Below are 27,310 nucleotides of genomic sequence, written 5' to 3' on the forward strand. Positions count from 1 at the left end.
GAATAAAAATGTGATATGGATAGGGCACAGGCTTAACAGCGTTGTATTTTTTTAATTTTTTTTACCTTCTGCAGGCTGACTGTCACAGTTTTCATTTGTCAGTGAGATGAGTCTGTAAATATGGCAAAGAGAAGATTGGTTGCAACACATGCACATGAGGCAACAGGTGTGTGAAAATGCAACAAGTTCTGTATTGTTCAGCATTTGTACATTTGGAATGCAATGAGGTTTGTGTAACTGTGTACAGATCACGCATATCCTCACTGGTCAGCTGTGGTCTCAGCTTGCTGTATTTCCATCTCTGTTTTTATTTTCTTCTTGCCTTTCTTCTTAACCAGCTTGTCCATGGGATCCTGCAGGCTCTGCAGGATTATCAGTTATTGCTTATTTCTTCCAGATGTACAACATAGACTGACAAAACTCAAGAGGCCAAGATCCTCTCTGACCTTCAGTGTGGAGAACTCATAATGCTGACAGCCCTTGAAGCTCTCATGAATGGCTGCCATAGTGTGGGATGTCTTCTCCCAGAAGTGCAAAAGTGTTGTCTGGAAATCATGGAAAAACAACTTAGGATGCATCTTTAGCTGTTTGTAGTAGCGGCTCACCTAAACCATGTTTTCGTTATGAGCAGTGGCTGCTCGTGTTGGCCTGAAATAAAATTGTTCAGCAGTTGTTGTGTATAGCTTGGAGTTTTCTGCCTTCCTGGCTCGGCCACGTGTTGAAGCCATCAAACAGCCTGTTTGGGCTCAGTGTTGCTGGCTTTACCTGGTATGTGGTTAACACGTGAGAGAAGAGGTTGCATCGACTGGCTCCCAGCAGGTCGACCTTTTGGCAGACATCATTTTTCAGTTTGTCGAACCTTCCTTTGGTAGTGCGCACCTGAGCTTGAACCTGAGATAAATCAAATGCAGATAAACACAGTTTCAAGTGTGGATTGTGAAAACGCTGCAGCTCCAGTTTGTATCTGTGTGAGGAAACATGTTTGGTTCTGTCCCTTGTACTTAAGGCTTTAGAACCACTATGAGATGGTGTGTGCTGCCCTCTAGGGAGTATTTTGGTAGTTTGTTGCTTTACATGCATTTGTGATCCTGGGTATTTTTTGCATGTAACTTTGTCGTATATTCAAAGGATCCTTTTAATGCTGTCTTGTTAAATTTCTGGTATTACTGGTTTTATTTGGCTCGGAGAAAAACCACAAAGGATAGCGCAGAATAAACAATGTCAAATGTTTCACAAAGACAGTAATGTATTGAGTCTGTGTCTACTGCTCGGCATTGTGGGACAGGCTAGACTGTGTCATTTCAAACTGCTTTTATAGGCGCGTGTCGTAGAATTTCGAACGTCTGATATTCTTCCCAGGCTATCTTTGGTTACAAGAGTTGGACGACTGTCCCTGAATCTGTCACTCAGTGCGACATGAGACCACCTTTAGGAGCCATGACCAACAAAAACGCCACCTTTCTTTCATGATGCTAGTCTTTCGTCTGGGACAGCCAAAAATCACACAGTGTATACCGGGCTGTAATACCATTATTTGATAGGACAATTAGGCTTTTCAGGACTATCCAGTATTCCGTTTACTTGTAGAATGCTCAACAACAATGGTGCATAATGGCGGATCCTCACCTCCCCCAATCATTCCCACAATGCAACACCAGGCTCATTTGTTTACAGAAGTGACACCATAACGGGTTAGGCCCATTACACTGAGGAAGCTGACCCTTGGTTTATAGTGCTGATAAATTTATGATTCACTGTTTCTCTGCTGTTTTCTTGGGCTGGAAACTTAACAAGACTGCATTATAGTCTGTGATGGTAGTGGTTAAGCATTGGGCTTAAAACCAGAGGATCCTCTGTTCAAACCTCAGCCTGACCGGAAACTCGCAAAGGACCCTTGGGCAGGGTCCTTAATCCCTATGTTGCCCCTGGTGTGTAGTGAGCGCTTTGTATGGCAGCACCCTGGCATCGGTGTGTGAGTCTGTTTGTGTGAATGGGTGAATGTAAGGCGTAATTGTAAAGCGCTTTGAGTGTCTGATGCAGATGGAAAAGCACTATATAAATGCAGTCCATTTACCATTTAAAGTGGCACTCAGAGTGTGTATGAGGTATGCCGTCCTCCTTGGGAGATATGACTCATGATGATATGAGCATTTCACTGACTTTCACGTGCTGTGACTGAACATTCGGCAATAAATCAGGCGAAAGTTAAGTAGGTTTATCCAGTGCTGTATCCACAAATGAAATAATGGCTGAAGGTTTATCAAGAATTTGCTTAGCTGACCTGTGACCTTGAAAAGTGAGTCAAGGTCAGCCATATGCAAATATATGTGAGGTCATCACCATAGACTGTATATACACTGTCATCACGTGAGCCATCTATATACCAATCCAGTGAACTTGCTATTATACTCAACAAAAATATAAACGCAACACTTTTGGTTTTGCTCCCATTTTATATGAGATGAACTCAAAGATCTAAAACTTTTTCCACATACACAATATCACCATTTCCCTCAAATATTGTTCACAAACCAGTCGAAATCTGTGACAGTGAGCACTTCTTCTTTGCTGAGATAATTCATCCCACCTCACAGGTGTGCCATATCAAGATGCTGATTAGACACCATGATTAGTGCACAGGTGTGCCTTAGACTGTCCACAATAAAAGGCCACTCTGAAAGGTGCAGTTTTGTTTTATTGGGGGGGGGGGGGGGGATACCAGTCAGTATCTGGTGTGACCACCATTTGCCTCATGCAGTGCAACACATCTCCTTCGTATAGAGTTGATCAGGTTGTCAATTGTGGCCTGTGAAATGTTGTTCCACTCCTCTTCAATGGCTGTGCGAAGTTGCTGGATATTAGCAGGAACTGGTACACGCTGTCGTATACGCCGGTCCAGAGCATCCCAAACATGCTCAATGGGTGACATGTCCGGTGAGTATGCCGGCCATGCAAGAACTGGGACATTTTCAGCTTCCAAGAATTGTGTACAGATCCTTGCAACATGGGGCGTGCATTATCCTGCTGCAACATGAGGTGATGTTCTTGGATGTATGGCACAACAATGGACCTCAGGATCTCGTCACGGTATCTCTGTGCATTCAAAATGCCATCAATAAAATGCACCTGTGTTCTTCGTCCATAACAGATGCCTGCCCATACCATAACCCCACCACCACCATGGGCCACTCCATCCACAACCATTGACATCAGAAAACCGCTCACCCACACGACGCCACACACGCTGTCTGCCATCTGCCCTGAACAGTGTGAACCGGGATTCATCCGTGAAGAGAACACCTCTCCAACGTGCCAAACCCCAGCAAATGTGAGCATTTGCCCACTCAAGTCAGTTACGACGACGAACTGGAGTCAGGTCGAGACCCCGATGAGGACGACGAGCATGCAGATGAGCTTCCCTGAGATGGTTTCTGACAGTTTGTGCAGAAATTCTTTGGTTATGCAAACTGATTGTTTCAGCAGCTGTCCGAGTGGCTGGTCTCAAACGATCTTGGAGGTGAACATGCTGGATGTGGAGGTCCTGGGCTGGTATGGTTAAACGTGGTCTGCGGTTGTGAGGCTGGTTGGATGTACTGCCAAATTCTCTGAAACACCTTTGGAGACGGCTTATGGTAGAGAAATGAACATTCAATACACGAGCAACAGCTCTGGTTGACATTCCTGCTGTCAGCATGCCAGTTGCACGCTCCCTCAAATCTTACGACATCTGTGGCATTGTGCTGTGTGATAAAACTGCACATTTCAGAGTGGCCTTTTATTGTGGGCAGTCTAAGGCACACCTGTGCACTAATCATGGTGTCTAATCAGCATCTTGATATGGCACACCTGTGAGGTGGGATGGATTAGACTGCCCCTCCCTGAGCCTGGTTCTGCTGGAGGTTTCTTCCTGTTAAAAGGGAGTTTTTCCTTCCCACTGTAGCCAAGTGCTTGCTCACAGGGGGTCGTTTTGACCGTTGGGGTTTTACATAATTATTGTATGGCCTTGCCTTACAATATAAAGCGCCTTGGGGCAACTGTTTGTTGTGATTTGGCGCTATATAAAAAAATTGATTGATTGATTGATTATCTCAGCAAAGGAGAAGTGCTCACTATCACAGATTTAGACTGGTTTGTGAAGAATATTTGAGGGAAATGGAGATATTGTGTATGTGGAAAAAGTTTTAGATCTTAGAGTTCATCTCATACAAAATGGGAGCAAAACCAAAAGTGTTGCATTTATATTTCTGTTGTGTATTTGTTCGCAAGTTATGTTCAAGAATTTCCTGAGTTGACATCTATGACCTTGAAAAGCAGGTCAGGGCAACCCATATGCACTCATCTGAGGTCTTCAGAGGGATCTGTCATGTTCACAAGCTGTCTGACAGATTAATAGTGTATACATGTATTTGGTTTACAGACATGTAAGCTACAACCCCAATTTCAATGAAGTTGGGACGTTGTGTAAAATGTAAATAAAAACAAATACAATGACTTGCAAATCCTCTTCAACCTATATTCAACTGAATGCACCACAGAGACAAGCTATTTAATGTTCAAACTGACAAACTTTGTTTTTGTGCATATATATTTGCTCATTATGAAATGGATGCCTGCAACACATTTCAAAAAAGCTGGGACAGTGGTATGTTTACCACTGTGTTACATCGCCTTTCCTTCTAACAACACTCAATAAGCATTTGGGACCTGAGGACACTAATTGTTGAAGCTTTGTAGGTGGAATTCTTTTCCATTCTTGCTTGATGTCTCCATTGTCGTATGTTGCGCGTCATAATGCACCACACATTTTCAATGGGCGACAGGTCTGGACTGCAGGCAGGCCAGTCTAGTACCTGCACTCTTTTACTACGAAGCCACGCTGTTGTATCACGTGCAGAATGTGGCTTGGCATTGTCTTGCTGAAATAAGCAGAGACGTCCCTGAAAAAGACATTGCTTGGATGGCAGCATGTGTTGCTCTAAAACCTGGATGTACCTTTCAGCATTGATGTGCCATCACAGATGTGTAAGTTGCCCATGCCATGGGCACTAACATACCCCCATACCGTCACAGATGCTGGCTTTTGAACTATGCGCTGGTAATAATCTGGATGGTCTTTTTCCTCTTTTGTCTGGAGGACATGATGTCCATGATTTACAAAAACAATTTGAAATGTGGACTCATCACACCACAGCACACACTTTTCCACTTTGCATCTGTCCATTTCAAATGAGCCTGGGCCCATAGAAGGTGACGGCGTTTCTGGATGTTGTTGATTTATGGCTTTCGCTTTGCAAGGTAGAGTTTTAACTTGCATTTGTTGATGTAGTGACAAACTGTGTTAACTGACAATGGTTTTCTGAAGTGTTCCTGAGCCCACACGGTAAGATCCTTTACACAATTATGTTGGTTTGTAATGCAGTGCCGTCTGAAGGATCACGAAGGTCACGGGCATTCAATGTTGGTTTTCGGCCTTGCCGCTTACGTGTTGAAAGTTCTCCAGATTCTCTGAATCTTCTGATTATATTATGGACTGGAGATGAAGGAATCACTAAATTCCTTGCAATTGAACATTGAGAAACATTGTTCTTAAACTGTTGGACTATTCTTTTCATGCAGTTGTTCACAAAATGGTGATCCTCGCCCCATCTTTGCTTGTAAATGGCTAAGACTTTTGGGGATGCTCCTTTTATACCCAGTCATGACACTCACCTGTTTTCAATTAACCTGTTCACCTGTGGAATGTTCCAAACAGGTGTTCTTTGAGCATTCATCAACTTCCCCAGTCTTTTGTTGCCCCTGTCCCAGCTTTTTTGAAATGTGTTGCAGGCATCCATTTCAAAATGAGCAAATATTTGCACAAAAACAACAAAGTTTATCAGTTTGAACATTAAATATCTTGTCTTTGTGGTGTATTCAATTGAATATAGGTTGAAGAGGATTTGCAAATCGTATTTTGTTTTTATTTATATTTCACACAATGTTCCAACTTCATTGGAATTTGGGTTGTAGTAATAGCTTGTTCATGGGGCTTTCAAACTGAGTTGATTGGAATAAGGTCAATAAAGACAAAGCAGAGACAGAAGAGCCACTCTGCCCTCCTCTGATTGCACTCCTGTGGATTCTTTTTTTTTTTCTTTTTTTTGCTCGTTATATATTGTATGATATGCATTTTATTTTTGTCTCAGGCAGAATTTACCACAGCTCTAATCTGCTCCCACACATTTTTTTCTCATCATTTGTCAAACCATTGTTGACAATTCCAAAAATTGTTTTGCTTCCACTTTGTTGATTTCTGTGCCCAACAGTTTTGAGTGTTTTTTTTCTTTGCCTTTTTTCTCCATGTTGCTGAACAGATATTAGTGACAGTTCTGCAAGCGCTGAAGGAAAGGTTTAAGATAATAAATGGTAATTTAGGGCAGTTCTTTACTTGCACCAGCATGGTGTTTTAGAACAGGTCTAATTTATAAAGGCAGAATATGTACAAGTGTGTACAACAAGGGCACAAACATTTGATAATATTGTTTTTTAAACATGTAAATTTTCTTAATTTGAATGTGTTTAGGTTTTCTAAACATAGTTGGTAAACTGGGGTTGTTCGTTTCTTCAGTCAAATTCTGACAAGGCTGAGATGATAGTCATTGGTCCTGAGACACACAGACACCAATTTGATTAGCTAATGTTAATGTTGGATTTGTGTGTTATTCATCAGTGATGAAGCAAAAAATCCCAGGGTGACCTTTGACAGCACATTGTCCTTTGACCAACACACGAGCGGATTTTCAGCGATTGCTTTCTTTCACTTCTGTGTTATTGGAAAGATTCTGATAGATTGTGCTCAGGAGCTCATAGAGGTGTTTATGGACATTTTTATCTTTTCACTTTCCAAAACTGTGATGCCTGTTTGTCTCAAGATGTCCATGATCATTCCGGTGCCCAAACATTCAGCTGTGGGAAGCATGAATGACTATCGTCCTGTGGCACTCACCCAGATAGTCATGAAATGCTTTGTACGGCTGGTTTTGACTCTCATAAAGGACACTATAAACATCAATGGGGACCCCCATCACTATGTTTTACAGGAGGAATCTGTCTGTATCACAGTGTCAGCTGTTGTCGACTCGCCTGTCATCTACATGGATAGCAGGGAATTCATGTATCAAGCTGTTCTTCCTGGATTTTAGTTCCCATTATTGTGCAGTCTTTAGTCACATAATTGTTAATACTGCAATGAAAACTTTGATGTTTTTACAAACAGCCTACAGTCTGTCAAGATCCATGGCCTATCATCTTACACCAGCACACCTGTCCTGAGGCCCCTGCTGTTCACACTGCTAAAATATGATTGCTCTGCAAGGTACCTAAGGAATCATACAGTGATGTTTGCAGATGACACAGCTGTACCAGGACTGATCTCCAACAACAATGACTCTGTACAGTCAGGAGGTGGAAGAACTTGTGAACTGATGCAGAGCAAACAATATCTGCATCAATGTTGAAGATTAAAGAGATGGCTGTGGACTTAAGGAGGACACCCCCGCCTCCCACTTCATCGGAGGAGCAGCTGTGGAGATGATGTCCACCTCCAAATACCTGGGCCTGCACATCTCCAGTGACTTCACATGGGCCACCAACAAAGCCAGCATTATAAGGAAAGCACACTCATGTCTGTACTTTTTCAGGAGGCTAAAGCAGCCAGCCTCAGTCCTGGTGTACTGGCCTCTTTTGACTTGTGGTGGAGAGCATAATGACATCCTCCACCACTGTTTGGCATGGGAACTGTTCTGCAGCTGACAACAAGGTACTGCAACGGGAGGCTAAGACTGCTTAAAAAACAATCAAGCAGCCTCCCTTCCTTGGATGACATTTATGTCAGCAGGTGTAGACGCAGAGGGCCATCTCTCATGTAAGACCCCACCCACCTTGTACAACACGCCTCTCCCCTCAGGCAGGAGGCTGCCCAGCTTCAAAGCCAGAACAATGAGATGAAAGTGCATCTTCTTACAAGAGGCTGATGAACTGTCCTCTGCACTTGTACTGCTGCAGTGTCCATCTAGTGGTCCCCTGTCTGAGCATGTGGTGTGTGGACCCCAGTCACATTATGATGAGCTTTGCCACTTGTGATGAACTGTGGGTCCCTTTGCCACTCTGGATTTTTTTTATCTGGATGCTTAGTTTTATAATCTCTGTTTTGCACATACTTTATTTATTTGATCTTTGTTATCGTTATTATTTGTATTGTTGTTAATATGGCTAAAAGAGATGGGTTTTTTTTTCCTCTGATTCTGGCCTAATTTATAATTTAAATCATTTCATTTATATGGCGCCAAATCACAACAAAGCTGCCTCAAGGTGCTTCACACAAGTAAGGACTAACCATACCAACCCCTACAGCAAGCACACAGGCGACAGTGGTAAGGACAGTGGTCTGCTTGAGGTTTTCTTCCTCAAGATACAGCTGAGGGAGTTTTTTTCCATACTGCTGTTGCCTACACGCTTGCTCGGAGTGGGTAAAGTTCGATTTTACCATTATGAATCACCTTGTGGGCAACTTATGTTGTGATTTGGCGCTGCAAAAATAAATTGAAATTTAAACTGAATTTAATAGTTGTCTAACATTGTATCCTTTTTGAAAATTACCGTACTCATGCATTGGAATCTCGAGGGAGTTCCGCACGATATTCTGCCTGAAAAGGGGGTGGGCCAGTGCACGAGCACGGCCAATATTACGTTTGTCGGTACGCCCATTTCACTACATCAGATTTCCTCAAAAATAAAAAATAAGTGACAAATAACTCACTCCTTTGTGTCCATTTTTGTCCTTTACACATCATTTCCTGATTTCTGTGTTCCTGGTCAGCTAACATCTGTCGGAAAGTTGTGTATATGCTCAAAACGTCAGAGCGGACATCAGACAGAACTTTCACGATGATTGCACATCATAGCTTGCCAGTGGACATCCAGATGATGTTCAGCTGCTTTCTAATGTCTGCAGCAGAAAAACCGTCACAGCAGAATTCCTAAAGCGGCAGACTGCAGAAGGTGACGTGAAGGGCGGCCATTTTTCAATTATAATGACACGGACAATAACTTACTTCATAGAAGCCTTCTGCACAGCATTATATTAAAACAGGAAACCGTGGCTCTGCTGGGAACATAAAAACGTAACTTTTTGTGAGGTTATGAATGATTTCCTTTCTGAAATATCACATTGTTATTCCTAGCTGTTTAAAGCCAGGCGACTCTCTGCAATTAAATAATGTCTCTTTTTTCCTCATTGTTAAAACTACATCCATTTGCAACAACAGGAGGTGGAATATTTCCCATCAACCTCTCACTTAAAACAATGGAACATCCAGTTTGTCCTGCTGCTGAATGCTGACATGTGAAGGCAGATTTATCGGTGAGTTATCAGTTTATCTTCTGTTTGCTTCCAAAACCATTGCACACTCGCAGTCAGTGTTTGTTTACTCATTCCATCAAAGCCTGGAATCCACTGAAAACTGATGCATTCGATGACTTTTGCAACCAAACAAAATATTAATTCAGTCCCTTCTAATCAGTTTACTCAATCCATCATATACTCTCAGACTGCAAACTTTCAAATTGACATCATTGTCATACGACTACTACCAGCGCACACTGATGAAGTTGTCACAGGTAAGACATGAAAGAGATGAGGAAAAACATCATGAAAAGTCATTATTTTTTGCTGTTCACAATATGTTAGCGTTACAAAATTAATTTATTTTAGGATGGGCGTTTAATAGACTTTAATAAAGAAAATAATTTAATTTCAGGTGGGTATTTAACCAACTTTAAAAAAAAAAAAAAAAAAAAAAGTGGGGGGAGGCTAATGCTCAGCCAGGGGCAGTCCAGCGCACCAATAAGAAAACTTAATATTTCAAAATCAATGTTTTACTGACATACTAATTAAGAAAATAAAACATCTATAATCCACATTATACAGAAACACTCTGGTGCCGAAGAATTTTGCTTAATTCCAGCTATTTCTGTGATATAATCCTTGACAAACCTTGCGGAATTTCTCCATCTGTTTATGTGTGTCAGGATCTAGTTCGTGGGAAACATCCTTCATCCAAAGCAGGGCTCCACGGTACTCTGTCCTGGACTGTTCCATCCGATTTACTGTTAGCCACGTGTCCGAGATAGCTCGATAGCGAAATGTTTCAACCTCTTGGTACAGGCGGAACAGTGGATTCCGCAGAGCTAACCTGCAGGATACAGCATTAATTCAGGATTACAATCCTGCATGTGACAACTTCACCTAAAATGAATCATGAACAGATTTGTTTTTGCATGAAAAGCCATTGGCAACTGTAAATGTTTTCCTCTGTGTATTTGTGATGTTTGCGGTGGTAAAACATCTTTTCGAAAACCAGTAGCCTCTAAACCTTCTCAGTCCATCATTTATGCAATAGTTATTCATAATAGCATGAAAGTTATGTTGAGGATCAAACAAGTCACATCAAAATATTTTCAAATATTTTATCAGTGATCACACTTATTCAGATTTATCATAATTATAAATGTCACATAATAATATCTAACATAAATATGTTGCACAGTGTACAGCAGTGTCACTAACATTCAGCATTTAAAAGTTCTGTCTGACTTTTCTTGCTGAGGGTTACTTGGTCAAATGGGACATTCTTGGCTTACATGATATGAAGTGATAAAATTTCTGTTTATTTTCTAGTGCTGCAGCAGTTTTAATATCAACTATAGACTAGTCATAAGGCACTTGACACTTGCACGAATTTAGTTCCCGCACTACAACACAATTTGTCATGCCAATGTGCCCCACTTTGTTCTGCTTGACGCCACGCTATATAATCCTTTCGTAGCCAATGATAGAGGAAATCTGAGCTCAGATTCAGTACCCCAAAATTTGCCTAAATCGGATCTCAGTCCATGCAAGAAATTTTTTTTGACCAGTGTAGTGTATTATGTTATGTTAAATTATGTTTATTATAGATGTAATATCCCGTCATAATCATTAAGATGCCTTGCATGCACTGACAGTGTTTTCGAATAGGTTGCACAATGTTTATGACTAGTTCACAAAATTAATGATGCGTGGCAAAAGTTTTGAACATTTCAAAATTTGCTTTGCACACTCGCATGCAGCTGCAAACAGTCCACACACAATTTACAACCTTTTACAATGAATAACAGCAATGGACAAACGCTGACGAGTAGAGAGTCCTTTGTGGAAAGAGCTGCAAGAATGAGAAGGGCTTAAAGATCCATCAAACAAAGATGAAATATAAGGAGCATCTGCAAGTACCCCAATGCACAGGTTTAGCACCTGGTGAGACAGAGGAGGAGCTGGGCCAGGAAGCACCCCACAGAGCCCAGAGCCTCCAAGTGGTGAGAACAGTCCCTCCAAACAGGCAGTCTGAGAAGAGAAGGATCAGATAGCCCCAAGCCTCTAAAACAGCAGAGTGGCAGAAGTTTGATGAGGATGCAGACAAGGTGCTGGATGTAACAGCCAAAGTGGATGTTGAGCGTAGGCTTCAGACTATGACGACCATCATAGTGAGCATGGCTGCTGAGAGGTTTGGTGTTGAGAGGAAAGGGCAGCCAAGTAGCCTTACACCAAGAACCAGAGGGCAGTTAAAATCTACAACATCAGGAAAGAACTGAAAGCCCTGAAGAAACAGCACAAGGCAGCCAGTGACGAGGAGCGTGTGCCACTGGCAAAGCTCCATCTCATTCTCAGGAAGAGTCTCCTAATCCTGCGCAGAGCAGAACAACACAGGAGATGGCAGTGGGAGAGGGCTAGGGAGTAGGCTACTTTCATCAACACCCCATTCGGCTTCATGAAGGGGCTCCTCAGACAGAAACGCGGTGGAGGCCTGGCCTGCTCAAAGGAGGAAGTCAACAAATACCTCCACGACACCTTCAGTGACCCCAACCGAGACCAAGAGCTAGGACAGTGGAAGGCTGTCATAACACCACCAGAGCCTGCTGAGGCCTTTGATCTGAGGGAGCCACTCCTGAAAGAAATTCAGGAGGTAGTGCAGACAGCAAGGTCCAGGTCAGCCCCAGGACCAAGCGAAACACCCTACAAGGTCTATAAGCACTGTCCCAAGTTGCTACACTGGCTCTGGAAGATCTTGAGGGTCATCTGGAGAAGGGGGGAAGCCAGCGCAGCAGTGGCGGTTTGTAGAGGGTGTGTGGATCCCTAAAGAGCAGAACTCCAAGAACATCAGCCAGTTCAGAATAATCTCGCTCCTCATTGTCAAAGGGAAGATTTTCTTCAGCATTGTAGCTAAGTGACTGGCTGATATCCTCCTCAAGAACGGATACGTAGACACCTCCGTGTAGAAAGGCGGCATCCCCGGGGTACTAGGATGCTTACAACACTGGTGTGGTCACAGAGCTCCTCAGAGAGGCAAGGGAGAATAAGGGTAATCTGGTGGTGCTGTGGCTAGATCTGGCCAATGCCTATGGCTCAATGCCCCACAAGCTGGTCCTTGAAACCCTGAAGAGGCACCATGTTCCAGCTGCAGTAAGAGACCTCTTCCTACTTTACTACGGTGACTTCAGCCTGAGGGTCTGAGCAGGATCAACAATATCTGAGTGGCACAGATTGGACATGGGAATCATCACAGGCTGCACCATCTCAGTGATCCTGTTCGCTCTGGCGATGAACATGATAGTGAAATCTGCAGACCCAGAGTGCAGAGGTCCCAAGTCTTTGTGTGGGATCTGCCAACCGCCAGTCCATGCCTTCATGGATGACCTGACAGTGACCACCAGGCCATCCTGGCAGATGGATCTTGATGGGGCTGGAGAGGCTAATGGGATGGGCCAGGATGTAATTCAAGCCTGCAAAATCAAGATCCTTGGTCTTGAAAAAGGGCAGAGTGGCAGACAAGTTCCACTTCTCTATTGCAGGAACACCGATCCCTACCATCTCTGAGAAGCCGATAGAGCTTGGGAAAGTTCTTCGATAGCAGCCTCAGGGATACAGCCTCCATCAAGAACAACTGCAAGGACCTAGATGGATGGCTGAAGGTTGTGGACAAGACTGGCCTTCCAGGAAAATTCAAGGCGTGGATTTATCAGCACAGGATTCTGCCAAGGATACTGTGGCCTCTGCTCCTCTATGAGTTCCCGATCATTACCATCTCAGATCTGGAAAGGAGAGTCAGTCGCTACTTGAGGAGATGGTTAGGGCTGCCGAGGAGCTTGAGCAACATCGCCCTCTATGGAAATACCTGCAAACTGTCACTCCCCTTGAAATCCATGGACGAGAAGTCCAAGGTCTTGCGTGTAAGAGAGGTGCTGCAATTCCATGAGTCAGCGGACCCAAAAGTATCCGGGGCAAGAGTAGCAGTCAAGACTGGCAGGAAATGGAGAGTGGAGGTGGCAGTGGAGCAGGCAGAGTCTCGACTACAGCACAGAGTCCTGGTGGGAACAGTGGCCAGAGGCACGGCCAGACTAGGGGCTACTGCACCCCCGCTCCCCTTTTTAACAAGGCTCTGAGACAGGAGAGGAGGCAACTAGTCCAGAATGACGTGAGAGCAGTGGTGGAGGAGGAGAGATGCAGCAGAGCAGTGGGAATGAGACAGCAAGGCACCTGGACGGGATGGGAGCATGTTGCGGAGAGGAAGATCTCGTGGACTGACCCCTGGTGGGCAGAGCCACACCGCATCAAGTTCTTGGCCCAGGCTGTCTATGATGTACTTCCCAACCCATCCAACCTGCACTGCTGGGGTTTGGTTGAGACACCAGCATGCCCCCTTTGCCAGAGAAAGGGGACCCTTGAGCACATACTCAGTTACTGCCAAAAAGCTCTGGGGGAAGTCAGATATCGATAGCGTCACGATCAGGTGCTCAAGACCATTGCAGAGAGCATTTGTAGTGGCATTGCCAACTTTTGGAGGTCAGAGCCCACAAAGAAAGCCATCAACTTAATCAGAGCTGGGGAGAAACCAAAAACAACATCAAGAGCAACATCAGGGCTTCTCAACACTGCACAGGACTGGCAGCTGTCACTGGACCTGGGCAGCCAACTCAAGTTCCCCCAGCATGTTGCTAAGACCACCCTCAGACCTGACATCATTCTGGTGTCAGAGGCAATGAAGAATGTTGTCATGCTGGAGCTCACTGTAGCGTGGGAAGAATGAATGGGAGAGGCCTTTGAGCGGAAGAGGGAGAAGTATGACAGCCTAGTCAGCAACTGCCACAGACAAGGCCGGAAGGCTAGGTGCTTGCCTGTGGAGGTAGAGTGCAGAGGCTTTGCCGGACAGTCTCTGTACAGGGCCCACACAGCACTCGGCATCATAGGAGAGAGGAGGAGGGGGGCCATCCATAACAACACAGAGGCAGCAGAGAAAGCCTCAAGGTGGCTCTGGATAAAGAGGGCGGATCTGTGGTCGAGTGCTGCTAGGGCACAAGTTGAGGTCTGATCAACCTCAGCTGGGTCGCCTGAGAGAGGGTGTCTGATGTTCGAAAGACCTGAAACACCCACTGACCTCAGGTACATCACTGATGATGTGCCCTAGCTATGGCAAGATTGCGTGCCAGTGCGGGAATCAAATTTATGCAAGTGTCAAGGTGCCTATAGACTGTGTACTTCCACCAAGAGTCAACAGTCCTCTGTTTTTCTTTCCTTAAGGCTTTTGGATTTTTCAACTTGGGCACTAAAGATGTTTTTGGGTTAAACATTTCATTCTGAACATAAAGTATATTAATCCATCCCGTAGTGAATTAAAATGCGAGATAGGGGCTCATTCTTCTGTTTACCACAGGCACAAGCCCCTCATTGACAAGCCATTTTTAATGACTTAGTGTAGTGTGACGTCAGTAAAACAGAAGAAGGCTAAGACGAGCCATTAACTGTGGTATCAGTCATTTCGAAAACTTTCTTTACATTTACTGAGATAAACATGCAGATGTGTATCTCCATCATGATCCTCTCCATGTTATCAAACGCTAATTGGGGAATAACCCTGTTGTGTCTGATGATTTGCGGACATTAATGCCTTTATTTTATGGTTGCAAATTGAGTTTTAGTAAAACGGATATTTGTGACCATAATCCAGCATTAGCATCCCCAAATCATCGGACACAAGGGGACTATTCCCATTATAATCCAATTCCATCGTTTACATGGTTTATTTTTCTGTAAGTAATTCAGTCAGCGAAGCTTACCGTAGCAACAGCGTCTTCATACCAAACTAGAAATTCTGTGAGCAGACCCACAGATTTCTCCATCTCGTCAACTGCGTTGAGTTAAATCCAGGGGAAAATCCATCAATCAATCCAGTTAAATCCATGCATTTCGGCATCATCGTCGCACATTCAGTTTCTCTCGCTCTCAGCTGACAGTGCCATTATTGACACCTGCGTAACAATGCGGTCAGGACACGGAGTAATACATCAAATGTGAAACGGTTGAATATTTTGCCAGCGTCACAGTGATATTCTATAGTCTGAAATTTCAAATGATTAACAAATCAGATTTGCGGAACAAATGTAGTAGGATTAGAATTATATTTTCACATATATAGTGACAACAAGAAGTGGTTTATTATGAAGTTTCTAGTTTGCTCCACAACCTTACATTTTTTAACTGTTTAGCCTGTAATGGTGTTTGAATTCTAAATCAATAGTGGACCAACTGAAATAGATTTTGTCCCAAGTGACAGGTTTAACCGAAAACATTATATATATATAATGTTTATTTTTCATTCATCAGACTGCTGGTTGGCTCTCACTGCGGTATTGTATCACTTCCTGTTCCGGAGCACAGCTGTGTTTTGCTGTATCTGTTAGCTGTTTAATCTGCGCAGTTAGATTTATCTAGTTAACTAGATAACGATTTGTTTCACAGTGTAATCTTCACGTGCCTTAACTAAAGCACTCCCTCTGCTGAATCACCTCTAAATTATTTACACATTATTCACTTTGCGTGTTTTTAGGAATCCGCTAGCTTAGCGCCGCTACTAGCTCTTAGCCGGTTTAGCATGGCGGCTTCTCCTGTCTCTCCTGCACTTTTCTGCTCTGGGTGTGAAATGTTTAGTTATTCCTCGGCCTCCTTTAGCAGTAATGGTACTTGTAATAAGTGTAGCTTATTCGTATCTTTGGAGGCCAGGCTGGGCGAATTGGAGACTCTGCTCCGCACCTTGGAAAATCCTACAGCTAGCCAGGCCCCTGTAGTCGGTGCGGACCAAGGTAGCTTAGCTGCCGTTAGTGCCCTCCCGGCAGATCCCGAGCAGCTGGGAAAGCAGGCCGACTGGGTGAGGAGGAGGAAGCGTAGCCCTAAACAGAAGCCCCGTGTACACCGCCAACCCGTTCACATCTCTAACCGTTTTTCCCCACTCGGCGACACACCCACTGAGGGTCAGACTCTGGTTATTGGCGACTCTGTTTTGAGAAATGTGAAGTTAGCGACACCAGCAACCATAGTCAATTGTCTTCCGGGGCCAGAGCAGGTGACATTGAAGGAAATTTGAAACTGCTGGCTAAGGCTAAGTGTAAATTTGGTAAGATTGTAATTCACGTCGGCAGTAATAACACCCGGTTACGCCAATCGGAGGTCACTAAAATTAATATTGAATCGGTGTGTAACTTTGCAAAAACAATGTCGGACTCTGTAGTTTTCTCTGGGCCCCTCCCCAATCGGACCGGGAGTGACATGTTTAGCCGCATGTTCTCCTTGAATTGCTGGCTGTCTGAGTGGTGTCCAAAAAATAAGGTGGGCTTCACAGATAATTGGCAAAGCTTCTGGGGAAAACCTGGTCTTGTTAGGAGAGACGGCATCCATCCCACTTTGGATGGAGCAGCTCTCATTTCTAGAAATCTGGCCAATTTTCTTAAATCCTCCAAACCGTGACTATCCAGGGTTGGGACCAGGAAGCAGAGTTGTAGTCTTACACACCTCTCTGCAGCTTCTCTCCCCCTGCCATCCCCTCATTACCCCATCCCCGTAGAGACGGTGCCTGCTCCCAGACCACCAACAACCAGTAAAAATCTATTTAAGCATAAAAATTCAAAAAGAAAAAATAATATAGCACCTTCAACTGCACCACAGACTAAAACAGTTAAATGTGGTCTATTAAACATTAGGTCTCTCTCTTCTAAGTCCCTGTTAGTAAATGATATAATAATGGATCAACATATTGATTTATTCTGCCTTACAGAAACCTGGTTACAGCAGGATGAATATGTTAGTTTAAATGAGTCAACACCCCCGAGTCACACTAACTGCCAGAATGCTCGTAGCACGGGCCGAGGCGGAGGATTAGCAGCAATCTTCCACTCCAGCTTATTAATTAATCAAAAACCCAGACAGAGCTTTAATTCATTTGAAAGCTTGTCTCTTAGTCTTGTCCATCCAAATTGGAAGTCCCAAAAACCAGTTTTATTTGTTGTTATCTATTGTCCTCCTGGTTGTTACTGTGAGTTTCTCTGTGAATTTTCGGACCTTTTGTCTGACTTAGTGCTTAGCTCAGATAATTATAGTGGGCGATTTTAACATCCACACAGATGCTGAGAATGACAGCCTCAACACGGCATTTAATCTATTGTTAGACTCGATTGGCTTTGCTCAAAATGTAAATGAGTCCACCCACCACTTTAATCATATCTTAGATCTTGTTCTGACTTATGGTATGGAAATTGAAGACTTAACAGTATTCCCTGAAAACCCCCTTCTGTCTGATCATTTCTTAATAAATTTACATTTACTCTGATGGACTACCCAGTAGTGGGGAATAAGTTTCATTACACTAGAAGTCTTTCAGAAAGCGCTGTAATTAGGTTTAAGGATATGATTCCTTCTTTATGTTCTCCAATGCCATATACCAACACAGGGCAGAGTAGCTACCTAAACTCTGTGAGTGAGATAGATTATCTTGTCAATAGCTTTATATCCTCATTGAGGACAACTTTGGATGCTGTAGCTCCTCTGAAAAGAGAGCCTTAAATCAGAAGTGCCTGACTCCGTGGTATAACTCACAAACTTGCAGCTTAAAGCAGATAACCTGTAAGTTGGAGAGGAAATGGCGTCTCACTAATTTAGAAGATCTTCACTTAGCCTGGAAAAAGAGTCTGTTGCTCTATAAAAAAGCCCTCCGTAAAGCTAGGACATCTTACTACTCATCACTAATTGAAGAAAATAAGAACAACCCCAGGTTTCTTTTCAGCACTGTAGCCAGGCTGACAAAGAGTCAGAGCTCTAATGAGCCGAGTATTCCTTTAACTTTAACTAGTAATGACTTCATGACTTTCTTTGCTAATAAAATTTTAACTATTAGAGAAAAAATTACTCATAACCATCCCAAAGACATATCGTTATCTTTGGCTGCTTTCAGTGATGCCGGTATTTGGTTAGACTCTTTCTCTCCGATTGTTCTGTCTGAATTATTTTCATTAGTTACTTCATCCAAACCATCAACATGTCTATTAGACCCCATTCCTAAAAGGCTGCTCAAGGAAGCCCTACCATTATTAATGCTTCGATCTTAAATATGATCAATCTATCTTTATTAGTTGGCTATGTACCACAAGCTTTTAAGGTGGCAGTAATTAAACCATTACTTAAAAAGCCATCACTTGACCCAGCTATCTTAGCTAATTATAGGCCAATCTCCAACCTTCCTTTTCTCTCAAAAATTCTTGAAAGGGTAGTTGTAAAACAGCTAACTGATCATCTGCAGAGGAATGGTCTATTTGAAGAGTTTCAGTCAGGTTTTAGAATTCATCATAGTACAGAAACAGCATTAGTGAAGGTTACAAATGATCTTCTTATGGCCTCAGACAGTGGACTCATCTCTGTGCTTGTTCTGTTAGACCTCAGTGCTGCTTTTGATACTGTTGACCATAAAATTTTATTACAGAGATTAGAGCATGCCATAGGTATTAAAGGCACTGCGCTGTGGTGGTTTGAATCATATTTATCTAATAGATTACAATTTGTTCATGTAAATGGGGAATCTTCTTCACAGACCAAGGTTAATTATGGAGTTCCACAAGGTTCTGTGCTAGGACCAATTTTATTCACTTTATACATGCTTCCCTTAGGCAGTATTATTAGACGGCATTGCTTAAATTTTCATTGTTACGCAGATGATACCCAGCTTTATCTATCCATGAAGCCAGAGGACACACACCAATTAGCTAAACTGCAGGATTGTCTTACAGACATAAAGACATGGATGACCTCTAATTTCCTGCTTTTAAACTCAGATAAAACTGAAGTTATTGTACTTGGCCCCACAAATCTTAGAAACATGGTGTCTAACCAGATCCTTACTCATTACCCTGAGTATGGCATTACCCTGACCTCTAGTAATATTGTGAGAAATCTTGGAGTCATTTTTGATCAGGATATGTCATTCAATGTGCATATTAAACAAATATGTAGGACTGCTTTTTTGCATTTACGCAATATCTCTAAAATTAGAAAGGTCTTGTCTCAGAGTGATGCTGAAAAACTAATTCATGCATTTATTTCCTCTAGGCTGGACTATTGTAATTCATTATTATCAGGTTGTCCTAAAAGTTCCCTGAAAAGCCTTCAGTTAATTCAAAATGCTGCAGCTAGAGTACTAACGGGGACTAGAAGGAGAGAGCATATCTCACCCATATTGGCCTCTCTTCATTGGCTTCCTGTTAATTCTAGAATAGAATTTAAAATTCTTCTTCTTATAAGGTTTTGAATAATCAGGTCCCATCTTATCTTAGGGACCTCATAGTACCATATCACCACAATAGAGCGCTTCGCTCTCAGACTGCAGGCTTACTTGTAGTTCCTAGGGTTTGTAAGAGTAGAATGGGAGGCAGAGCCTTCAGCTTTCAGGCTCCTCTCCTGTGGAACCAGCTCCCAATTCAGATCAGGGAGACAGACACCCTCTCTACTTTTAAGATTAGGCTTAAAACTTTCCTTTTTGCTAAAGCTTATAGTTAGGGCTGGATCAGGTGACCCTGAACCATCCCTTAGTTATGCTGCTATAGACTTAGACTGCTGGGGGGTTCCCATGATGCACTGAGTGTTTCTTTCTCTTTTTGCTCTGTATGCACCACTCTGCATTTAATCATTAGTGATTGATCTCTGCTCCCCTCCACAGCATGTCTTTTTCCTGGTTCTCTCCCTTAGCCCCAACCAGTTCCACTGCCCCTCCCTGAGCCTGGTTCTGCTGGAGGTTTCTTACTGTTAAAAGGGAGTTTTTCCTTCCCACTGTCGCCAAGTGCTTGCTCACAGGGGGTCGTTTTGACCGTTGGGGTTTTTACATAATTATTGTATGGCCTTGCCTTACAATATAAAGCGCCTTGGGGCAACTATTTGTTGTGATTTGGCGCTATATAAATAAAATTGATTGATTGATTGGTTGACCTTAAAAGCCTGTGGTACATAGCCAACTAATAAAGATAGATTGATCATATTTAAGATCGAAGCATTAATTAATGGTAGGGCTTCCTTGAGCAGCCTGGTAGGAATGGGGTCTAATAGACATGTTGATGGTTTGGAGGAAGTAACTAATGAAAATAACTCAGACAGACAATCTGAGAGAAAGAGTCTAACCAAATACCGGCATCACTGAAAGCAGCCAAAGATAACGATATGTCTTTGGGATGGTTATGAGTAATTTTTTCTCTAATAGTTAGAATTTTATTAGCAAAGAAAGTCATGAAGTCATTACTAGTTAAAGTTAAAGGAATACTCGGCTCAATAGAGCTCTGACTCTTTGTCAGCCTGGCTACAGTGCTGAAAAGAAACCTGGGGTTGTTCTTATTTTCTTCAATTAGTAGTAAGATGTCCTAGCTTTACGGAGGGCTTTTTTATAGAGCAACAGACTCTTTTTCCAGGCTAAGTGAAGATCTTCTAAATTAGTGAGACGCCTTTTCCTCTCCAACTTACGGGTTATCTGCTTTAAGCTGCGAGTTTGTGAGTTATACCACGGAGTCAGGCACTTCTGATTTAAGGCTCTCTTTTTCAGAGGAGCTACAGCATCCAAAGTTGTCTTCAATGAGGATGTAAAACTATTGACGAGATACTCTATCTCACTCACAGAGTTTAGGTAGCTACTCTGCACTGTGCTGGTATATGGCATTAGAGAACATAAAGAAGGAATCATATCCTTAAACCTAGTTACAGCGCTTTCTGAAAGACTTCTAGTGTAATGAAACTTACTCCCCACTGCTGGGTAGTCCATCAGAGTAAATGTAAATGTTATTAAGAAATGATCAGACAGAAGGGAGTTTTCAGGGAATACTGTTAAGTCTTCAATTTCCATACCATAAGTCAGAACAAGATCTAAGATATGATTAAAGTGGTGGGTGGACTCATTTACATTTGAGCAAAGCCAATTGAGTCTAATAATAGATTAAATGCAGTGTTGAGGCTGTCATTCTCAGCATCTGTGTGGATGTTAAAATCGCCCACTATAATTATCTTATCTGAGCTAAGCACTAAATCAGACAAAAGGTCTGAAAATTCACAGAGAAACTCACAGTAACGACCAGGTGGACGATAGATAATAACAAATAAATTGGGACTTCCAATTTGGATGGACAAGACTAAGAGTCAAGCTTTCAAATGAATTAAAGCTCTGTCTGGGTTTTGGATTAATTAATAAGGTGGAATGGAAGATTGCTGCTAATCCTCCGCCTCGGTCCGTGCTACGAGCGTTCTGGCAGTTAGTGTGACTCGGGGTTGTTGACTCATTTAAACTAACATATTCATCCTGCTGTAACCAGGTTTCTGTAAGGCAGAATAAATCAATATGTTGATCAATTATTATATCATTTACTAACAGGGACTTAGAAGAGAGAGATCTAATGTTTAATAGACCACATTTAACTGTTTTAGTCTGTGGTGCAGTTGAAGGTGCTATATTATTTTTTCTTTTTGAATTTTTATGCTTAAATAGATTTTTTACTGGTTGTTGGTGGTCTGAGAGCAGGCACCGTCTCTACGGGGATGGGGTAATGAGGGGATGGCAGGGGGAGAGAAGCTGCAGAGAGGTGTGTAAGACTAGAACTCTGCTTCCTGGTCCCAACCCTGGATAGTCACGGTTTGGAGGATTTAAGAAAATTGGCCAGATTTCTAGAAATGAGAGCTGCTCCATCCAAAGTGGGATGGATGCTGTCTCTCCTAACAAGACCAGGTTTTCCCCAGAAGCTTTGCCAATTATCTATGAAGCCCACCTCATTTTTTGGACACCACTCAGACAGCCAGCAATTCAGGGAGAACATGCGGCTAAACATGTCACTCCTGGTCCGATTGGGGAGGGGCCCAGAGAAAACTACAGAGTCCGACATTGTTTTTGCAAAGTTACACACCGATTCAATGTTAACTTTAGTGACCTCCGATTGGCGTAACCGGGTGTCATTACCGCCGACGTGAATTACAATCTTACCAAATTTACGCTTAGCCTTAGCCAGCAGTTTCAAATTTCCTTCAATGTCGCCTGCTCTGGCCCCCGGAAGACAATTGACTATGGTTGCTGGTGTCGCTATCTTCACATTTCTCAAAACAGAGTCGCCAATAACCAGAGTTTGATCCTCAGCGGGTGTGTCGCCGAGTGGGGAAAAACGGTTAGAGATGTGAACGGGTTGGCGGTGTACACGGGGCTTCTGTTTAGGACTACGCTTCCTCCTCACAGTCACCCAGTCGGCCTGCTTTCCCGGCTGCTCGAGATCTGCTGGAAGGGAACTAACGGCGGCTAAGCTACCTTGGTCCGCACCGACTACAGGGGCCTGGCTAGCTGTAGAATTTTCCACGGTGCGGAGCCGAATCTCCAATTCGCCCAGCCTGGCCTCCAAAGCTACGAATAAGCTACACTTATTACAAGTACCATTACTGCTAAAGGAGGCCGAGGAATAACTAAACATTTCACACCCAGAGCAGAAAAGTGCGGGAGAGACAGGAGAAGCCGCCATGCTAAATCGGCTAAGTGCTAGTAGCTGCGCTAAGCTAGCGGATTCCTAAAAACACACAAAGTGAATAATGTGCAAATAATTTAGAGGTCATTCAGCAGACGGAGTGCTTTAGTTAAGGCACGTGAAGATTACACTGTGAAACAAATCGTTATCTAGATCAATCTAACTGCGCAGATTAAACAGCTAACAGATACAGCAAAACACCGCTGTGCTCTGGAACAGGAAGTGATACAATACTGCCGTGAGAGCCAACCACCAGTAGAGAGTATGTGTATATATATATATATATATATATATATATATATATACACATTTAAAAACCCTGAAGTTTGTTTTTAAAGGTTATGTTCAAAATTAGCTGAAAAACATTAAGGTGATGCATCCTGAAATAATCCTTTTTTAAAGAGTCAATCTGTTTCTGTACCTGTTGCTTTAAATATAAAGGCACTGCTGCTTGCTATGCCCTGGACCCTTCAGGGGGAATTCAATGGTAGGTGGAGGGTGGACTGTCTCAGCGGGTGTGTTCTGAGAGAGTGCTGATGGTATATTCCCTATATGCTTCAGAAATATCAAAACATTTTAGGCTGACATTTTATTTACAATATTTCAATTTATTCATGTAGTCACAGAATGGTGTGAATTTGAGAATGCTTAACATTAATCCCTTACTAATATTTCCATGTGAAAGATGCAGAAGGATAACATTATACAAATAATGGATGGTAAGGAGAAAAGTTATACTGGACAAGGCGTAGCCGAGTCCAATATAACTTTTCTTCATCCAGTATTTCTCTATATTGGACAACTTGCCATCCATCGTTATGTTCTCCACCCCCCTCCCAAATTAAGCAAACAACAAAGAGTCAAGTAAATTAGATCAATTTATTTTGTTGTGAACAGCATATGAATGCTTCTAAAACGTCAGTAGCGTGCTTGTCTACCTTCTTAGTGTTTTTGGCATCCTTGGAGTTCAATATTTCCACCAGTTCCTCCTCTGTGAACTCAGCAAACCTCGCTGGCGGACGATTTTCTGCTGTTGTTGACATGTTTGTTGCCATTTTTTCCAACCAGCGTCTGTCAGCTAGTTCCTGACCTACGTATGCCGTGCTCTGATTGGCTAGCTGTTGGCAGTAAGCTCTAACGCTATTGGTGAGTGGGAACCGATCCAATAGAACTTTTGATCCTAGCCTTTTTGGATCCTTTAGGATCCAACATAACTTTCTGGTGCCAAGCATACCAAAATACAGGTAAATGATCGACAGAAAGGCTAATCTGTGACTGGCTATTTCAATCTGAGTGGAGAACATATATATATATATATATATATATATATATATATATCTCCTACTAACACACAAACAAATTAGCCCCAAAACACAAGCTTTTTGGTGGATGCAATTACACTTCCTGGGGGTGTTACAAAGATGTAGCGCTCATGTTTTACACTGACATTGGAACATTGCTTACCTCTGTTGCGAGGAGAAGCACAGTGCTTTCCCCGTGGCCTGCATGATCTTCCCAGCTCTGGTTTTATCCTGCGAGCCCTGACAGCGCAGGAACTGACCCAACTCATTCTCCTCTTGGGAAAGAACTGCACAATACACATGGTCATTGTTGTCAGGAGATCCATTGTCCTTGAATAAACTTTAGAGTATACAACTTGAAATTCTGCCAAGTGCATGTTTATATACAGAACAAAACTTCCAACACAACTCTGTGATGTCATCTTGATGGCCAAGTAGTGCTCGTGCAACCTACTGCTCTGACATTTCACCAGTGAGCATGCTAATTACCTTTGTTGTAATTTCGATATTACCATACCATCACATAATTTGTGTCAAGATGATCCAAATCAGTAGTGAATGTGAATCATCTTCTCGGTATTCATTCATGAATTTTTTTTAAAGGAAAGGCCAATGACCAAAACCATGGACAAACGGAAGAACATCAATGAATTATATTCATTGCAACATCTACTGAAAGTACTACTTTATTATTAGCAACATAAATTAAGAGATGTTCATATGTATTGAAAGGATCATTATGCAAAATCAATATGTTATATTCCTGACTCAGTGTGTTGGCATGTTTGTACTTTTGGGGATTTTTTGTTTGCTGAACCCCACCCGGTAGTTTTATGTGGTGAGCGAACTCTTCTACTGTTGCTCTTGGAGGATTTGCTCGGTATAATTTTCATTCATGGCAATCATCAGTATTTGCACAGTACATATGGTGAAACGTACAGCAGATCCTTCTTTGGTACTGCTCGATCACCTTCAGCAGCTCCATACATGTCCTCTGGATGGAATGAAAGACCTGCAGAGAGGGTTAAAATGAATGCAAACACACACACACACACACACAAAAAGTCTGAAAAATATCTAACGGCAGTCGACGTGCTGTCTGACTGCATTCTAAACAATCGGATGGCATGAAATCGGTATTTGTGACATTCAGATCGCGTCCGGGGATACGTTCGGTACGTTTCCACCAAGTCGATCCCTGGCCGAATGTCCTGAATGTGCCTGAACGCACCACGAGTGCATGGCAAGTGCTGCTGGATTATTTCCTGATGAACCGCAATCGTACGACTTGTAAGTGCATTCTTATTGTTCTTACTGCAGTCTGGCAGCTGTTCAGGTACTCTAATGCCGCGTTCACACCGGGCGCGACGCGAGCAACAGCAGCGACAGGTTGCCATGTAATCCCTATGGAACGACGCGTTTTGGCGCCAAGTCACGCAGCGTGACGCAATGGATGCGAATGAAGTGACGCGAGTGAAGCGATTTTGAGCGATTGGCACATTTGTGGTGCGATATTGCGTCGCGCCACGTTGCATTGCCCTCCTCCCCAAGTTGAAAAATCTGAACTTTTTCGTCTTGTCGCACCGCGATGACCAATCAGGGACTGAATATGTAGTGACGTGGAGATGTCTGAAGTTTGACTGAAGATGTGAACATGTCCTGTCTCTGGTAGCAGCCTGTGAGCAGGACTTATGTCTCTTTTGTCCTTTATTTCACAATTACGACAGAGTTTTTGGAGCGAGCAGCAGCCCCACTGCAGGGGGAGTGGAGTTTCTTTCTCTTTTTATTTTACATGCGCGTGCGAGCGAATCGTCCATGGAGATTATTTTACTTATTAACTACACAGATGTATAATAAAACAAATGGTGACTGGTTTCTAAACACAATTATGACAGAGTTTTTTGAGGAAGAGCGAGGAGCAGCCCCACAGCAGGGGGAGCGGAGTTTCTTTCTTTTTTTTTTTAATTGTTTACATGTGCGCGCGTGAACAGGACAGGAGGTCCTCAAACTGGTTCCCGCAGAGGTGGAAGGACCACTGAAAGCAGCCGTCATCCAGACGCAGCTCCTGCAGCAAATAATGATACTCCCCAAATTGGGAACGTCTCATGACGTTTGTCAGCTTTCCGCAACAACTCGCTCCGTGTGATCAGGGTCAGTCATGTTAACTTGACTGACAACCGGAGCCGGCGAGCGGAATGGAAGCTCCTCCTATTTGATGACGCACCGGGGCGAATTTTCGCAGCAAAAGCAGAGCGACACACCGGGCGACAGAGGCGCGTCCGTCGCCACGCAACCCCCGCGAATTTGTGGTGTCTGGTCGCGCCCGGTGTGAACGCAGCATAACAGTGTTCCACCTACAGTTGTATTGTGTTCGGATGCTCAGGCATGTGCACATATCAGTTGGAGCGGGTCAGAGCCCATCCTGGGTTTACGGCTGTCCTCCGCAATTCTTATTCTCTCCCAAATTTTGGCACAAATTTCTTTTTTTTTTTTTTTTTGACGTTCCACCTGATTCAGCTTGGCTCTTGCTCATTCGTACGAAGTGTGATGGGGCCTTTCATAAATTTCTCCTGAAATCTCCCTCGGTTGTCTGTAGTGGCTTTCTCTTGCCGCGGTTAATTGCAGAAACAACTTTCTTCAGTCTCTGGAGGATCGGATTCCCACCCACCGAGAAATGCGTGTGCTTAGCTCAGCACAGAAACGATACAGCGCACACTTACTAATCTGAATGATCTCAAAGATGCATAGCCAAGATTATCTCCATTACAAGTTTTTTTTTTTCCCTGTGGAAAAAGGCCAAATATTAAGCATTTTACAGACATTGGATATAAAACCTGTAAATACATGCAATTTACTGAATTAGTTACAAGGTAATATCTCCTAGAAGCAAGTTAGTTGGAACTTACCTCTATCAGATCCTTTTTCTTGACTTTTAAACTTGCAATTCTGCACTTTAACCATCTTATTAGTTCTGCTATTGTTGCTGCCTCAAATGGTGAGTTAATAACAGCTCCAGGTACATCTTCTTCTGGGTCCAAAATTGGCTTAAAAGTACCACATCTCTTTCTTTACAATCACAGACAACG

The 27,310-nt window shown here is 43.0% G+C and overlaps 1 protein-coding gene across 2 annotated transcripts in view; it reads right to left on the reverse strand.

Moving 5' to 3' along the window:
• The window catches only part of ica1 (islet cell autoantigen 1), a 41,376-nt gene that overhangs the window by 9,640 nt on the left and 4,426 nt on the right, over window positions 1-27,310 (reverse strand). For both annotated transcript variants that reach the window (XM_034174310.1, XM_034174309.1), the window contains exons 4-10: window positions 25,164-25,236; window positions 24,388-24,511; window positions 10,034-10,232; window positions 766-891; window positions 447-545; window positions 265-362; window positions 66-112 (exon numbers count right to left, since the gene is read on the reverse strand). In XM_034174310.1, coding sequence (XP_034030201.1) covers window positions 66-112; window positions 265-362; window positions 447-545; window positions 766-891; window positions 10,034-10,232; window positions 24,388-24,511; window positions 25,164-25,236 — 766 coding nt within the window. The remainder of the gene's footprint in view (window positions 1-65; window positions 113-264; window positions 363-446; window positions 546-765; window positions 892-10,033; window positions 10,233-24,387; window positions 24,512-25,163; window positions 25,237-27,310) is intronic.

The sequence above is a fragment of the Thalassophryne amazonica genome, chromosome 7 (assembly GCF_902500255.1).
Source record: "Thalassophryne amazonica chromosome 7, fThaAma1.1, whole genome shotgun sequence".
Lineage (NCBI taxonomy): Eukaryota > Metazoa > Chordata > Actinopteri > Batrachoidiformes > Batrachoididae > Thalassophryne > Thalassophryne amazonica.